Source organism: Chionomys nivalis, chromosome 25 (assembly GCF_950005125.1).
Source record: "Chionomys nivalis chromosome 25, mChiNiv1.1, whole genome shotgun sequence".
NCBI lineage: Eukaryota > Metazoa > Chordata > Mammalia > Rodentia > Cricetidae > Chionomys > Chionomys nivalis.
Window position 1 is genome coordinate 18,096,934 of NC_080110.1, and position 17,461 is coordinate 18,114,394.

The 17,461-nt window shown below is 37.8% G+C and overlaps 1 protein-coding gene across 16 annotated transcripts in view; it reads left to right on the forward strand.

Annotated features, from left to right (window-relative positions):
* The first annotated feature begins 925 nt into the window (after positions 1-925).
* The window catches only part of Ppfia2 (PTPRF interacting protein alpha 2), a 330,645-nt gene continuing 314,109 nt past the window's right edge, over positions 926-17,461 (forward strand). For 7 of the 16 annotated variants that reach the window (XM_057757738.1, XM_057757745.1, XM_057757742.1 and 4 more), the window contains exons 1-2: positions 1,619-1,898; positions 6,013-6,263. In XM_057757738.1, the coding sequence (XP_057613721.1) occupies positions 6,015-6,263 (249 nt within the window). In that variant the 5' untranslated portion in view covers positions 1,619-1,898; positions 6,013-6,014. Of the gene's footprint in view, positions 1,029-1,617; positions 1,899-6,012; positions 6,264-17,461 lie in introns of those variants that run through there. The other 9 variants (XM_057757740.1, XM_057757741.1, XM_057757751.1 and 6 more) reach the window with 4 other exon arrangements.

Below are 17,461 nucleotides of genomic sequence, written 5' to 3' on the forward strand. Positions count from 1 at the left end.
TTGGGTACCAATTCTTCGTAAAGTTTGGACCTTGTTTTAAGTGCAAGTAAAGCATCCCGGCTTACGGTGGACACTGGCCAGAACTTCCACTGTATGCTTGATGCTTCATTCTATTTTCATCCCCTTAGTGCATCAGCATCTTCGACACTCAGACATGTCCTTAAAGTATGTGTTGGTATTGTCTACTGTTGCTTCCTTATTTGAATAAGCACACCACTCTACACACACAGAGAGAGAGAGAGAGAGAGAGAGAGAGAGACTCAGAGAGAGAGAGACTCAGAGAGAGAGAGAGAGAGAGAGAGAGAGAGAGAGAGAGAGAGAAACAGAGAAAGAAAGACAGAGACATGTTTATAGGGATTGGAACACGTTCTTAGCGTGATCAGAGTGTTGAAAGCTGAAATTTAGTCTTAGTAGTGCAGGCAGGGAACATTTAACAAGGGATCCTCATCACTAAGGCAATGAATGGAGGAGACCTGACAAGGTAATGTAAAGTGACAGAGGCAGCCACACCCTAGACTGACTCAGGTTCCTACAAGCATGCCCACCCTTCCTCTGGTTTAAGGAAAGAAAGCTGCCGAAAGCCACAACTATCTAAAGCCACAGAACAGGAAGGTTCTCAGTTCCCAAGAGCACATGCCAACACAGGCTTTACTCTAAAGATGATTGTGTGGCAGACGCACAGGCTGGGCCAAGCGGACTCTCTTTACACTTTGGCCCATCCGTGGCCCTCGTCATTATCGAGAGCACTGGGATCAGTTTGATCCTCGGCAGCCTTGGAGAAGCTTTGGTGGAGACGAGTGTATCCACGAGTGCGTGTGCGTGAGGAGGAGAGCAAAGACGTGATTACTTCAGAATTTATTTAAGGGCCGGTGGAAACCACTGCAGCAGCTTCCAGGGGAAGCCCTTGTTCCAGAGGAAGAGGAGGTGGAGGCTGCCAAGGAGGAGGAGGGGAGGAGACACAGAAAGGAGGAGTAACAACCGCTTGCATGAGGCAAGGATGCTATAGCATCCTCACCCATTCCCAGCAGGTTGGTTCTGTCGGCCAACTGATGCAAGCAGATGAGTTGCAGAGGAGCTGGGAGGAGAAAATTGGTGCCGGGGTGGGGGTGGGAGGAGGTCCGGGTGTGTGTGTGTGTGTGTGTGTGTGTGTGTGCTTCGTTTCCCAGAAAATAAGCGTCTCAAAGTGACAGGATACACCCTAGGACAGAAGTAGGCTGGGTGCCCAAAGAAGACCTGTCCTGCTTCTAGCATCCCTAGGGACTTACTTCCTTTTAACCATCAAACTCCCAGCAATTACTATATACTCCTTAGTGACTCCCCGTGGGGTATTGGGTGGAGAATTTCCTTCCCAGAAGGGTACTTCCCATACTTCACCCTGAAGTTCATGTTTGAATGGATTCTTCTTCACCCGCTGTGTGACCCGGGAGACCAAGGGGAGCAGCTGTGCTAGGTTAAGTTTCTGAAAGTCAGATCCAGTCCCGGATTACCAGCTCTTCGCCCCGGGGCTCCTGCTGCACGCTCAGGCTGCTGCTGCTGCTGGGCGGCAAAGGGGCCGCGGCTGCTTTAAGAACCGCCTCCCCCTCTCTTCCCTTTGACAATGGTCTGAACCGAGCTCTGCTTCCCAAAGCAAAATTTGTAATATGCCATTTTTCCGATGGACCCTTCTCCTTTTGGCTGCTGACGGAGCCACGGGAAGATGCCGAGTGGCTGCCACGCTACGGAGTCGGGGCACGTTCCAGGAGAACGCTGGGGCTCGCGAGTGTCTAAGCAGCCTTTCTCTTCCCGTTGCTAGGGAAATGGTCCAGGACTGCTGGGTGTGAGCCTCACCTCTCCTCCAGCCGAGACTGCGGTTGTCAGTGATCCATTGAAGAAACAGGACCTGATATAAGAGACATTAGGTACAGAAACTGTATTCGAGTTGCATGGTTTCTCTTCCGCTTCATTTCCCCCCTTTTTTGATCACCTCTCCAGCCCCACCCCGCCCCCAGGGAAGAGGAGATACAAAGTCTTCTTGATGGGTGACTGTTAGTTACCTTTGCTTTCTACCCATCTTCTCCATCCCTGATTTCTCTGCCTCCTGCCTAGCCGCCTCTCTCCTGGGGCAGATGAACAATTTTAGTGTGGAAATTATGAAGTCAACTTCTTTCGGGGTGGTGGGGGTGTGGCTGAAGAGTAACTTGTCCAGCAGTGTGGGGTGAGCTCGCTGTTTGGCCATCTGAACAGGCGCTAGGGTAAAGCAAGTGAAAACGCTTCCATTGGAGGTGGTAGGAATTTTTCCTGAGGACAGGGGATTTCAAAGAGTTAAAGAGGAGGAGGAATATTCGTGTAATGTAATCAGACAATGGCTAGGCTCTCTCTTACTAAATTACTCCTTGCGGGTTAACAGAGGTGGAGCTGAGAGGGTTTTGAAGACTGAACCTTTGCCGAAGAAACTTACTACAGAGGTCTTTGCCTGCGGTCATGTATAAATTCTAGCGATACAATTAAATGAAGTCATTGACCTACAGAAATAAAAGTCTTTTGGAATATTCTTGTCTGAATAGGTATAGCTAATAAGAACATATATTACTAAGGAACACATAAGATCTCTAAATCCTTGCTGAATGACTACACTGGGCATTCAAAACTTTTATTTTGGAATCTGAGAGATTTAGAAGGCAGTCAAGGTTATAGGCTGACAGCATGGGAGTTGGTTTTCTTGGTATAAAATTATTCGTGCTAAATTTAAGCACCGAGATAATTAAACCAATCAGGGCTAACTCTCTTAAAAATAAAATTTGCATTGCCTGAAACTGGGACCTGGAGCCTTCAGAAGTTTAGTGATCGAGTCATCTATATCTAGATGAGGCTAATAAAATTGTATTTCACATTGACTTGAGGGAGGGCTGATGAACATACCTCTACAAACTGTGTGTTCTGACTCATTTCTTAGGGATGGTATAATATTTGCAATTTTAGTTCCAAAGAAATGACTGTAAAAGCAAAATGTGATGTGTATGGGTGTAATACACAAGATGCTGGATGACCATATTTTTCTGCACCATGTTCCAGATATTCATCTTTCTAAATTTTCTTCGTAGGTTTTTGATTAGTCCCAGTACACTCCAGCTGTGCAGCTGTGCATTTAGGAACTGTTACGCTATATTTTGAGCTTATATCAGAATTTGAGGTCTAACATAATAACTAACCTGGCCAATGAAAGTTTTGGAATATGTAGACTTTTTTTTAATAAGATTTGGAGATTTGCTTATTTAGACTGACTCGGGGAAAAGGTAGCATGCGTTCATTGTATTTTCTAAGTAATTTTGCAGAATTTGAATTTTATGAATTAGATTTGGAGCGTTCAGAAGTGTCTGCTAGAATTACAGCTATAGGCCTCGTAGCAAAAGTTTTAATGTACAATATAATTTCTGTAAGGATAAATGGTGATCAGTTTGCAATAGAGAACATGTTTGGGTTTTTGTAATAATCTTTTATATATTTTATGTGTTTTTTTGTCAGAGTACGTAATGGGAACTTTATAAATTTTATAAGCAAGTGTTTATTGTATTTATTTTATAAAGAAATTTTATAAACTGATTATCATCCTTACTTTGTGGAAGGGAATATGAAGTTTTGAAAAGGAACCCAGCTTGCTCCATTTCACATGCTTCAGGAGTTGGAAGGAACTGAGTTGTTTAAAGTGTAGAATAGATAGACTAAAGCTTCTCATGAGAGTGTCTTTAGGATGACCAAATCCATGACCGCCTTTTCCATTGATCTGAAAATCCCAAACTTGTGACTGTCCAAAGTCTCCTGGTAGTTTAAGAATTTGAGGACATGAAGTATGCTTTATTTGAGTAATGTATATGCTTAGAGTTACGAAGACAGTTATAGCCTCCTTGGAAATTAAAGTTGTTAGTAATAACTTTTCTCTTCCAATGGTATGATAAAAATAAGCGCATAGGCTAACTAACGGTCATGTCTCTCAGGACATCACCATGGTACATGTGTGAATGGCATGCATAGCAGGTGAACTAACCCTTTTAAGAGAGCCAATGTGTTAAAAAGTTTTTGTTTTGTTTTCGATTAGTGTAAAGAGAATTTATAGCATTTCAAGGAGGGGGGAATATTTTTTGACCTTTGGGATAGTTCATGGATGAAAATCAAAATGATAAAAGCATAAAGTATATATTTAATAGCAAATGGTAATAGCAAATGCTAAAGTCTATGTGGGTGTCCATGTAATGACAATCTATACACCTGCTCTGCAACTTACTTTGGGGTTAAAAATGAAGTAAATGAGTCAAGTTTCTTTCTCCAGAAAATGATAACTCAGCCTTTTAGGTGATGGACTCAGTTTCAAAGCATTTTTAAATTATTTTAGAAATTTCAATTTTTTCCCTTTTTTTTACCTAAATAACACATCATAAAATGATTTCCTTTCATTTTTCTTAAAGTTTTCATCCATTTCCAATGGGCCATGACCAAATAGTTCACAAATAATTAAGTTTTGCTCCATAACAGTGAAATTTACAGGAAGAATCACACAAAAAGTAATTAAATATTGAACCATTAAATCTTGACATTTTATTTCAAAATATCACCATAAATAGCTTCCCTCAGGATATATATGTGGACAGAAAAATGAATTGACCTTTCATTATGAAATCATGAGAAGGCTTTGGAACATGCAACCAAACTGGGGTTTCCTCACACCATGCTTTCTGCAAAATCAGGCTCTCTAGTAGTTTCTGGCCATCACTCAGCAGTGGTAATTGGGTTGAGTTAGACATACACACACATACAGCATACAGACTCAGAGAGGGAGAGAGAGAGAGAGAGAGAGAGAGAGAGAGAGAGAGAGACAGAGACAGAGACAGAGAGAGAGAGATGGAGAGAGACAGAGATGGAGAGAGACAGAGAGACAGAGAGAGAAAGACAGACACACACAGACAGACAGAGAGACAGAGAGAGACAGACAGACAGACACACACACACACAGAGAGAGACAGAGACAGAGAGAGAGACAGAGAGAGAATGAAAAGGGAAATAAGATAGTTTCTGATTTTTAAAGATGCCACATGTGACAGGACAATGTCACAGGCTAATGTCCGTGTCGTCTACTTTAAATCAAATTAATGAACAATTTCGAAGAGAATGCAGTCCCTTTATTCCATGACTGAGAGTTTGTGATTAGCAGCTGTGATGTGAAGTGTCTGCATTTGGTAATGTGATTCACTGCGATCTGTTTCGTGGAATATTTGAAGGAGTGTTAGTTTGTAATTGTCTGGATGGAAACCAGACAATGGTTCTAAGAGGAATGCTAAGTGTAATTAGCAGTATAATAATCAAGACAAATTCATGTATCTCAGAATAACTCTAGAGATTATGTCTAATTCAATCTGAATCATTTATCAGTCTGTACACAATTCTGAAAGAGAGAAGATGAAGATAAATAAATAAAAAGATCACATCAGGATTAGTAGTGAGGATAACTGTTGAGAAATCAGAAAATAACAGTTTATTACCTATAATAGTCCATTGTTTGGAATTTTCTGATGTAAATGGTGAATATTAGGTCACTTATCTATCCTTCATTGAAAAAAATGTATAATTTCTACTCTTTGGAGCACAAGGATGTATTGTCCTTTGACAAGAAAGGTACAGTTATGTTTATTGTAAGACATTTTTAACTTACAGAGGTGGAGAGGAATTGGATGAGTGGTTATTCAAATGATGTGTTTCTGTAAATCAAATTATGAGTGATAAATCATGCAAAAGAAAATGGAAAGAATTGGAAACAGGTTAAGTATTGTACATGAGACATCTATTGATTGTCATGGCGGGTGAAACCATGTAGGTTGCAGACAGTAAATAGGTTGTATTTCACTGACATCCACACCCTCCTCTGGATTTGACTGGAGGCAGGAGGTAGGGGAAAGAGGTTAATAACCTGTGAAGGCTTTAGTGAGATGAAAGCATTATTGAAAACAATTTGTTTACTAAAAGTTTCCCTTTATGTCCTTTAAGCAATGATGTGCGAAGTGATGCCCACGATCAATGAGGACACCCCAATGAGCCAGCGGGGGTCCCAAAGCAGTGGCTCTGACTCAGACTCCCATTTTGAGCAATTGATGGTCAATATGCTGGACGAGAGGGACCGTCTACTAGACACACTTCGAGAGACCCAGGAAAGCCTCTCACTTGCCCAGCAAAGACTCCAGGATGTCATCTATGACAGAGATTCACTCCAGAGGCAGCTGAATTCAGCCCTACCTCAGGTATGCTTCAGTGACTCGGGTTTTCCTGTCAAACTGAAAAAGAGAAGCTCTTAATAATGTTTACTTCTTGTTCATTCTTATAGCTATTTTTCTATGGGATATATAATATGTGTTTTGGATTAAAATTCATAATAAAGTATTAGTGTATATCAAAATTTGCCTTGCAAAAAAGCTACAGTATACTGGTGTGTGTGAATATGCACGTGTGTGTGTATGTTTTTGTGTGTTTGTGTGTGAGTGTGTGCGTGTGTAAAGAATGAAAGAATTAGTGACTGCCTAGACTTTTGTTCATTGAAAATTTTATTTCTGTGTTTTGATGGGATAGAAAAACACGTTTGCCAACTATAATGGTAATAGATAATCTCATCCTCAAAAGTTTAACCTTTAAACACCATCATGACCTTTAAAATATTTATTTTCAGTTTTCATCTTGTGGTCTGTCTGTCTGTCTGTCTGTCTTTAGAAAGGGAGGCAGTCTGGGAATTCACTCTATAATATGTTTAATTTGCTGATCTTCAAAAATACACAGCACTTGACTAACTTAAATTTATATAGTATCTTTTCTGAAAAGTTTTCAAAGAAGTTTCTTTTTACTTTCAAAATATTTTGGAAATTGCTAACCCTATTGGTTCACACCTGTAATTCCAATACTTGAAGAAAGAGGACCGAGTGTTCAAGGCCAACTGTGTTACATACAGTCTCTGTAACAAAACTCTTTCAGAAATTAAAAAAGAATAAATCAAGACAGAAGTTAGAAAAGGTCAAGTTGTAGACAGCTCTTTCAAATTAATGTTGTCAGTCATTTTTACACCTGTTCCTATCAATTTTTAATATTATAGAAATAAAAAAATATTCCAAGGATATTTGTTTACAGAGTTAACGGTAAGAATCAGCCACCTATTGACCTGGAACTCTCGGAGACCAGCCTGCCTCTGCTTCCCCAGATACACCATCACCGACTGCCTAACATTTCACATAATTTGCTACAATTAAATTAAAAGTTGCTTTAAATATTACCTTTAAGTTTTTAAATTTGAAAAAATAAGATAGCATTTTTTTTTGGGGGGGGTTGAATTTCTCCAAAAAGTGCTATCTTGTCACACGTATCCTTCTACTACATAAGGTGAATAAAACTTTGACGTCCCCACTCCCATGTTATCGTAACTTTCTGTATCACACTGAAGTACCTGTCTCTCTCAGAATGGGTCAGACCACACTTTGTCTAATTCACAAGGAAATCCCAGAGCCCTGTAAATGATTCCTGTCCTCAACACACACAAGTTCAGTCTGTAAAGGGAACTAAGCTTTTAAGTGGCTCTCACGTGTTGAGAACACTGGTTTATTTCAGCACCTGGAATACTTTGGCAAATTCCTGAAAGCAGCTATCCATTCTTCACCTGAAATGATTGATTTTTTTTTTTTTTTTTTTGGTTTTTCAAGACAGGGTTTCTCTGTGGTTTTGGAGCCTGTCCTGGAACTAGTTCTTGTAGACCAGGCTGGTCTCGAACTCACAGAGATCCGCCTGCCTCTGCCTCCCGAGTGCTGGGATTAAAGGTGTGCGCCACCACCGCCCGGCTTTTTTTTTTAAAGACATTACAGCATTGACAGCTGTTCTCCATAAAGTGATTTCTCAAACTATCACCTTTCTTACTCTTGTAGAAGACTGTCTCAGTTGGTCACAGTGTTTGTAAAACAATATCCTACATCAAATTATGTCTTCCTCATCTGTATCACCTAAGGTGATGATTTAGTTTTCATGATATTGCCTTATTAAAGAGGTCCATTGTCCTTTCTGCTCATACTGGGAATAAGAGTAAAAAACGCTTTTAGCAATTCTAGATAACTAAATCATTGAGATTATAATATCAATTATTTATATTTTATTTTATATTATACCATGTTCAATTTGTTATTACAAAATTTTAGTCTTTTCCTTTTTTCCCCTATGTGTACGTGTGCAAACCCAAGATTGTCTTCAGGAGCCTCACTCCACCGCTTTTCATCTTACTCATCGAGATATGGTCTCTTTCACTTGAACTAAGGGTTAGCCTATGTGGCTAGTCTGTCTTGCTGGCTAGCCTCAAGCAATCTGTTCATTCTAAGCACTAGAGTTACAGACATGATGCCATATGACATAAAACTCATATGTTCAATCCTCATGCTTGCTGCTTCTTTACCAAATATTTAACTGATGAACAGCCTTCTCGGTCCTAGGCTGGCTGTCTTGTGGAGGTTAGAATTTTCAGCTTGTTTTTAATGCGTATATTTAAGCACACACACACATTTCTGAGGAGAACACTTCATGAAATAATCCCACTTCATGAAAAAAATGAACTCTATGGACTCATCATTAAAAGATCTAGTTTTTCTACATACATTCAATAAAATACCTATTTTCAGGATATATTTGTTAGGAATTGTGGGTAGGGATTGTGATCGTGAACTATTATGTGTTATAGCCATATTTTATAATACTTAACATTTTAAATAAATTGATCTGCATGTTACTACTATTAACGCCGGAAAACCTCAGTCCTTGGACATACTGATTGTACTCTCAGTTTCCTGGTATGAATATTTAGTAGCCCAATCTATACTATTAGGAGTGTATATTTCATGCAAGTAGTAAATTGCTTCTTAATTGGTATGTTTTAGTTTTTGTGGCTATTTGAAAGCAGCGTATTGTTGGTGACATTTACATTTTACAGGGAAATGAAAGGAGAAAGTGGCTCCCATAAATACGGGGTTTGAGGCAGAAATAAATAAAGCCTATAAAACTGAAAACTGCTATAGTAACATAAAAATGAAATCATTTCAGCAAGCATAACTGGAAACAGACACAAACTTTATGATACTGGTATTCTAAAGTGACTGCACAAGGCTTTGGGGCACTGTAGGAATTGCGGCTCAGTTTTAGTTACTCTGTCTCCTTTTGTCTCTCAAGGGAGAAATGTAGCCATATTTCAACAATCTTAACTATGCAAATATCCGCCTTGTAGTGTATATTCCGTTGCTCTTTGGAGTGTATCAGTGTTTAAAGAGAGCTGATAATTTCACATTGTTCCACATTCCACGCTGATGTTTCTAGCACCTGTCTTTTCAATGTACAGATCCATTTACTGTTCGGTAGAAACGCTCATAAAAGCCTTAACTCTCAGTCATCCTCTGCCTTCAGTGGTGTGGCAGGAATTCTAAATGTTCTTAATAATAATAAAAACCCAGAGTCAGATATTAGGGGGTAAAAGTTGAAAGACCAGAGAAGCAGAGCAGCCAGCCACTAGTTCGTACCTCTACGAAATCCTCAAAAGCAATGGGGTCTCCCATCTCTACAAGTTTTCAGACAGAATGCCTTGAGCTCCTGTTTCCTCCTGCCTTATATTCCTCTCTCTATCCTGCCATTTTCCCTCCTCTCTCCACCTCCCTATTGTTGGGATTAAAGGCATGTGACTTTTAATAACTGGGATTGAAGGTGTGAGCCACCAACACCTGGTCTGTTTCCCTTTGAGACTGGATCAATCTAGTTTAATCCAGGGTGTCATCGAACTCAAATAGAATTGTCTACTCTGCTATAGTTCCAGCATCATCACCATCACGATTACATTATCTTTAGTCAAACTTAGCAGTGTCGTTTGACTCAGTGATTACGACCATTTTTCAAAGACTAGAAACTTTCACTTTTCTCAATCTTAATTAAGTTTTGGGTATCTCTGGTCTATAATTTTTACTATTTGAAATATTCTTAAGGGCTGAGAAATGGCTCAGCAGACACACCTTGTCTTAAGATTTCATGTCTTAATCCTTACCACCTTCCTAGAATACCAAAGAGCTGATGTATTAATTATCTATTTCTTATTGTTGATAAGCACTGCATACAGTATTTCAATAAAATTCAAATCTATGAGTTTGCAGAATTTTGCTGATCTGGACTTGGATTGACCAGCCTTGGATGAGTTAACCCATGCTACAAAAGTATTCAGTTAGCTGGATACTACTTCTTATTGGCTGTTTCTATTTAGCGTTGACTGTGCATACTAGAGAAACTCATCTCTAGGCTTGTCAAATCCTAGGACAGGCTAATGCCACAGGTCCTCATGCTCATAGCTCAGGAGGGAGGACAGAGCAGAAAGTGCCTTTTAAGATTCTGCTTCTGACTCTATTTATGTGTTGCCTTTGATTCAGGGCCAGATACTCACTGGATAAAATACCAAGGGTCCTTTTGTATCAGCTTCTGCTCTAAGGCATCATAAGTGCTGCAAATTATAGGGACACTTACTAGCAATGTGAGGTCATTACATAACTTCTACTGCATAGCACACCGATTGGTTATTATTTGAAACTAACAGTTTGTTTGTTTTCTTTTGTTTTCTGATTTTATTGTTCATCCCGATCCTGTGATGAATTAAAAATGTCCCCAGGGGCTATATGTCATCATTTTCTTGTCTCAAGACAAACTTTGCCACATCACTATTATTTCCATCATTAATAGATTATAAACACCATTGCTAAAGTGTGTTCTTGTGGATTTTTCAAATAAAAGCAAAAAAAAAATCTGTTATAGCCCATTGTATTCAACCACTAGTCCACCTATCTTTCCTTTTTGACAAATGATTGGTTTGACAATTGATTCAGTTAAAGCATTTATTAGACTCCAAGTCTCTCTCTATTTCTTTATTTCCTGTATCTATCTGTCTGTTTATCTATCTATCTATCTATCTATCTATCTATCTATCTATCTTTCCTTCCTTCCTTATTTTTCCCTTTCTTTTTCGTTTCCTATTTTTTTGTTTTGATCTGTTCTTGTGAGGATTTATAACATTCCTTACAAGTTTCAGCAGAATTCAAGACTACCGCTTTGTGGAATTTGGCTAATCTGAGTTTGGACTGTCCAGTCTTTGATGGATTATTTTATGCTATAAAAGTATTCAATTAAAAAAAAAAGTATTCAATTAGCTCTAAAACACCCGCTTACTGATTGTTTCCAGTTGGTTTTGATTTCATTTACTGGAGCAACTCATCTCTGTAGCAGTCAATGTTGATTGGGTTAAAAGGGGCTAATCAAATCAATAATCTGGCTGGAAAACAGGTGCCTCCTGAAATCACAAATTTTAATGACTATACTAAATTTTAATGTTTTATAAGATAATTTTATCTGAAACTTCCTATCTGAAATTTTTTGTACACAGAAGCACAAGTTTTAGTGTCTGCAACAATAACAGACTTGCTCTTTTAATTTTCATTCCTTTTATTCTTTGTTTTTATAGTTTGGGGCTATTAGTTTCAGTCAACTATAGCACAGCTATTGCCTAATAGTTCAATTTTATTATCACAGTGTCTATGTTCATTTACAGATATCTATTTTCTTTTCAATTTTATCTTGCTTTTTTTATTATCAATTAGCATGGTGGTTTCAATGAGAATGGCCCCCATAGCCTCAAATATTTTAATGTTTGGTTCCCAGTTGGCATGTTGTTAGGAAGGATTAGGAGGTGTTGCCTTGTTGAAGTAGGTGTGGCGTTGTTGAAGAAGGTGTGCCACTAGTGGTAGGCTTTGAGATTTCAAAAGCCCATGCCAGGCCCTGTGTCTCTTTCTCTCCCTCTGTCTGCTTCCCATGGAGGTAAAGCTCTCAGCTACTGTTCCAGCACCTTGCCCATTTGCTTTCTGCCATAACTGTAGACAAGTTATCAGTTAAATGTTTCCCTTTTATTTATTTTTATAAGTTTTTATTTATTTATTTATTAAAAATTTCCACCTCCACCTGTCCTCCCATTTCCCTCCCATTTCCCCTACTTCCCCCCCCTCCCACTCCAGTCCTAAGAGAAGTCAGGATACCCTGCCTTGTGGGAAGTCTAAGGCCCTCCCCCCTCCATGCAGGTCTTGGAAGCTGTGCATTCAAACAGATTAGGATCCAAAAACACCAGTACATGCAGTAGAATCAAATCCCTGTGCCATTATCATTGGCTTCTCAGTCAGCTCCCATTATCAGTCCCATTCAGAGAGTCCAGTTTGATCACATGCTCATTCAGTCCCACTCCACTTAATCTGCCAAACTTTCTCAAGTTATTTGCTATCTTTATATTTTACTATAATTACCTATATACTTGTGTTAAACCTACAATCCATAGAATTTCTACTTTCTTATCTCTTCAGTGTTCCTTTTATTAATTTTCTCCTATTTTCATGGATTGATTGAATATATTTTCTTTATTAAATGTTCTTCTCTTTTCTGGAAAGTTTACACTTTAGATTGTTTAATATTTTGCTTCTAATTTAAAATATGCATCTCCAACACAATGGGTTCATCAATATGCCTTTCTCTTTACTGTGTTTCCTACATAATATATGGATATTATCGTGTTATAGAGTCACATCCGTTTAGGTTTATTTCCATAGTTACACCACTAATTGTTTATTCTGGGTCTCAAAATCTTTCATATGTGACCATTTTTAAGAAAATCACTTTTGGTGTTTTCTCTGTGTAAGCTTTTGGATGAGTAATTTTCTTCTTAGGATTTTCAGAAAATGTCTCTGCTTCATCTTTATTTTATCAATAATGATATTTAGACTACTTTTTTGACCCCATCTTAAAACACAGAGTGTTTGTAGTGATGTAGAAGTTTATGTTACCAATTACTTTGGTCACTAATTCTGATTTTTTTTTGTATTTTAATTTTTTATATTCAGGAGGTAGTCATCAGCTTTCTGACTCTGAAAGTAAGACCTGTTATTACTAATGTTTTGCTTTTGGCATTTAGACAACTTTTAAGGAAGTTTTGATGCAATTGATGTGCATACTTATTTTTATTTATAATCTTAAGTATTATTGTGATTGTGAGTTAATGCTTTCTACTATTCTGGGTAAACATTACTTTTAAAAAGTGTTGTTTCTGTGATGTTATTTCATCTCATTTTGTAATGATTTTTCCCTTATCTCCTTCTTATTTGATCTTTGATTCTTTTTACTTCTTCTTCAGTATCTTTCTCTCTGTTTCATTGGGAATTCTATTAGTAGGCTTACATTATTTTCTTCACTATTTTCTCTAAATGCAACTGATTTGTTAAAAATGTATTTATCTGACTCTTTGTTAAGATAACCGTCTTTTCCTGTACAGTTCACCATCACCATTTATTTCATTTGTCTTTCCACTTTTATTTTTATCACCCTGAATACGACCAGCAGCTATTAAGTCTTTCGATGCTGGGAGCGCTAATAATGGGTTTCATCTGTGGTTTGTAGTTCATCTGCCTTTTCATCACTTGCCCGTGTTCAGTTTGGGCTTTGGGGAAGTCATTTCATTTGCAAAAATTCTAGTGAAAGTCATTTCAGTTGTAGGGCACTCTTATTTTCCTCCAGAGGGATTATTTATTTGATTGGCCAGATGCCTGGAAAAGTGTGATGCTCAGACACACCCAGTTACTCTCAGGCTGCAGTCTTTATGCATCTCACGACAAATGGGGAGGATCCTCTGAGACTGCTGCATCTGGTCAGGACATGGTCCCAGTTCTAATTCCATCAGGGACGAAAACTGTCAAAGGTGCTGAGCCAGCACCTTTAAAACTGAATGGATGAGCCTGGAGAAGCATCTCCTATGTTAAGAGCATTTGTCCCTTTTTCAGAGACCCCGGGTTTTGTTCCCAACACCCACACGGTGGCTCACAATCATCCCCAACTGTAGTTCCATGGAATCTAATATCTTCTTCTGACCTCTGTGGATCTCTAAAATGTAGTACATACATATACGGAGGCAAAATGCCCATCAACGTAAAATAAACAAATCTAAAAGTAAACAAACACCCAACACCTGGGGGAATACAGGCCTCTAGATCTGAGTTCTCATGTCCCCATATTTCCAAAACTCTGAAAGCTTTATTATCTTTTTACTTGTTTCAAAGCCAAACCAAGCTAAAAAGCACTCAACTTTTATAGTTGTCCTTATAATGGTCCATATTGCACAACCTTCTGCTGCTGGAGAAGTCTCTGAACTTCCGTAAGCACAATATGTGTAAGTAATTGAAAAGGGATTTAAACATTTTTTTTTCTGAGAAAAATAAGCATTTATTTTGCATTATTCACTTTCTGGCTATTGTCCTTGCCCTGGCTTATTTTATCCGTATTTAAGATTCTGGATACCAGGAACTGTCCTAATATTCTTGGGAAATGATCGCCTTTCCTGCAGCATTTCCTCCTTCGAATGCATCCTCACAGCTTCACCATTATCCATTTGAAATTGAAATCGGGCTGTGTTACTCCCTTTGTCAAAATATTTCCAAGTCTGCAAAGAATATTCGCTACAACCAATTAACAAATTCTGTCAGATCATAGGATAAAGGATGGGTAGATAAAAGTTGGGTTTAATTCTATCGTGTATAAAAAAATGTGTGAAAAGATGGTCACAAATAAATATAATAAAACAACCCCATTTTTAGGCTTGATCACTGGTGAACATGTAGCATAAAGAAGAATAACCTTTTGTTAACATTAATTTTAATAAAACATATTTAAGATTTAAACAAAGAATTCTACAAAATACAAAGGTCATTTAAGATTGTAATAAATTGTTATTGTTGGCTCTACTGGTTGGCTTTTGAAGTGCTGTGATTTGAAGCCATGTCAGGCATGCCAGATTAGAGTTCTAATGTTGCCATGTCCCTGGCCTTAGTCCTGCTCATGTTGTAGATGCTAACATTGTCTAGTAAACTTTGCACAGATCCTTGAAAGTATCAGGAGGGTTTTGTTTTGGTAGTAAAAGATGCTTTGGTTTTAAGAATAGAATACAAAGACAAATAATCATGATGAAGCTGCAAAGCTAAGCTTATTGATCTCACCAATAATAATGCAGAAATTGCATCAGGTTGAATTGGACATGAAGGTCAATGGAGAGCATGAAACAGTGGAAGATCACTCCCTTACATAGACTCATGCCAGTTCAACTCAACAAATATCATGACACAACTTAGTGTGGTTTTACAAAACATTATACCAAAATTATTGAATATTTGTATAAAATTCTAGTTTCTTCAATGATACACTATTCAAATAATTAACTGAAACAAAACTATATATTCAAAAACAAAACTATATATAACTGAATTTTTTCTGTATTTTTTTTTTTAGACAAGGTTTCCCTGTATAGTTCAGGCTGGCCTTGCACTCATGATCCCCAGATTTCACAGATATGTGACAGCATCTCTGGCCTATGAAAAAGTCTTTGACACTTTAGATTAGACCAGGATAATTTTTAAGATACAAGAAAACTGAAGAATAAAAAGGAAAAGTGATTCTAAATATTTTATCAGCTAAAAACTCATATTCCAAATAAAGACTTCCCAAAATTCATTATTTAAAAAAATCCCATTCATTTTAATGCATAAATTATTTGAATAGTGCCTAATTTACTATTTCTGTGAAGAGACACCACAACCAAAGCAGCTTTTATTAAAGAAAGCATTTGACTCAGGTTTGCTTTCAGTTTCAAAGGGTTACTCCATTATTATGATGGTGGGAATGAGTCAGGCATGGTACTAGTATATTAACTGAGAGCTTTACAATCTGATCAAAAGGAAGCAGGCAGAGCGAGAGCGAGAGAGCGAGAGAGAGAGAGATATCCAGAGAGACTGCCTAGTACAGGCTTTAAAACCTTCAAGCATAACCCCAGTGACACACCTCCTCCAATAAAACCATACTTACTGTAATAAGGACATATCTCTGAACCTCAGCTACATGCGCCTATGGACGCCATTCTCACTTGAACCAACAGAAATAGATTCTTCATTAATTTTTGTGTTTAGATTTCAATATACACAGAAAAACATGTCAAACATCTACAGTTATTAGGTATTTCATATAAAAAAACACAATGAGATCATACATCATATTCACTAAAAATTTATAATTAAAAAGACATTGCATGCATTAGAGTAGATTTTAGACCTTTAAAAGTGTGCTAATAGGCATATACTATAGCATGACTAATATCAAAAAACAATTTGGCAATTACTTTAAATAATAATCAAGCATGCATGCATCCCATTCCTAGAACTCCAATGAAGAGAGGAAAACATATGTTCATATATAGTCTGTTCGCAGATGTTCACAACAGCATTGTTTATAACATATCATTAGCAGGAAAAGTACAAATAGACTTTAAATAGTAATAAGATTTTAAAACATTATATTTATGTGTAACAGACATCGCTTTGGCAACCAGGATTAACAAACTACTGGAATTACAGCAGAGAATAAGCAGCAAGCTTCATGTGAAATAAATCTACATTCATGAGCTATCTAGAACAAAAGGCAAATGAGATTAATTTGCGGGTCAGAGTGAAAATGAAGTAACTCCAAATGGGCACAAAGGCTGCTTCCAAGTGGATTGTAGTGAGGATTACACAGATTACTAATACATAAAATCATGACATTGGCTGTATAAACATGATAAACTTGTTCTTCTGTAAATTATTTTTGTTTTTAAAATAATTTTCTAGTTTTCTGTAACCAAGAAAATTTTCTTCTAGATACATCTGAAAATGAGAATCATTCACAGTACTTGACAATGACATAGTTTAGTCTGGAGATTTTGTTCTTTGCTGTGTTTCTGTCAATTACCTTTGATAATTCACAGACTGGGTTTACACAATACCAATCTGGAAAATAAGTGATTAATTATAATATGTCTTAAAGTCAGATTTCTGTTCTGGCTCCTTTCTCTTTCCTGTTTACATAGATCTTTCCCCGCTCTGCTTTCTCACTTAAAATACAGTACTGAACTTCTTAACCCTGTCCTGTTCAATATTAATTTATGGGTATGTTTATGGTTAAATGCAACATCATTTCTTACACTATAAGAGATTCTATCTGTACGTCCATACCCTCCCAAACTAGTAACAGTGCTGAGGCTGACTTTATCTTCTAGTTAACCACTGCGAAGCTCTACAAAGTTTGTCTCGGTAAAGAGAAAATCAAGCTGTGAGCAATAAATACAAAGAGAGAGAACCTCAGCTGGTCACCCCACCCTTCCACTAATGCAGGGAAAGCACAGGAGTAGTCATTGCACCATTCATATGCACAAGGAGAACCCCTGCCACTGTCCCAACACCACTCCATTGGAACAGGAAGAGCCTCTCCCATGTTGTCACAGCATCAAAAGGTTAGGCTTAGCAGACTAAAAATGGAACAGTGGTGAAATACCTCCAGGGCTTCA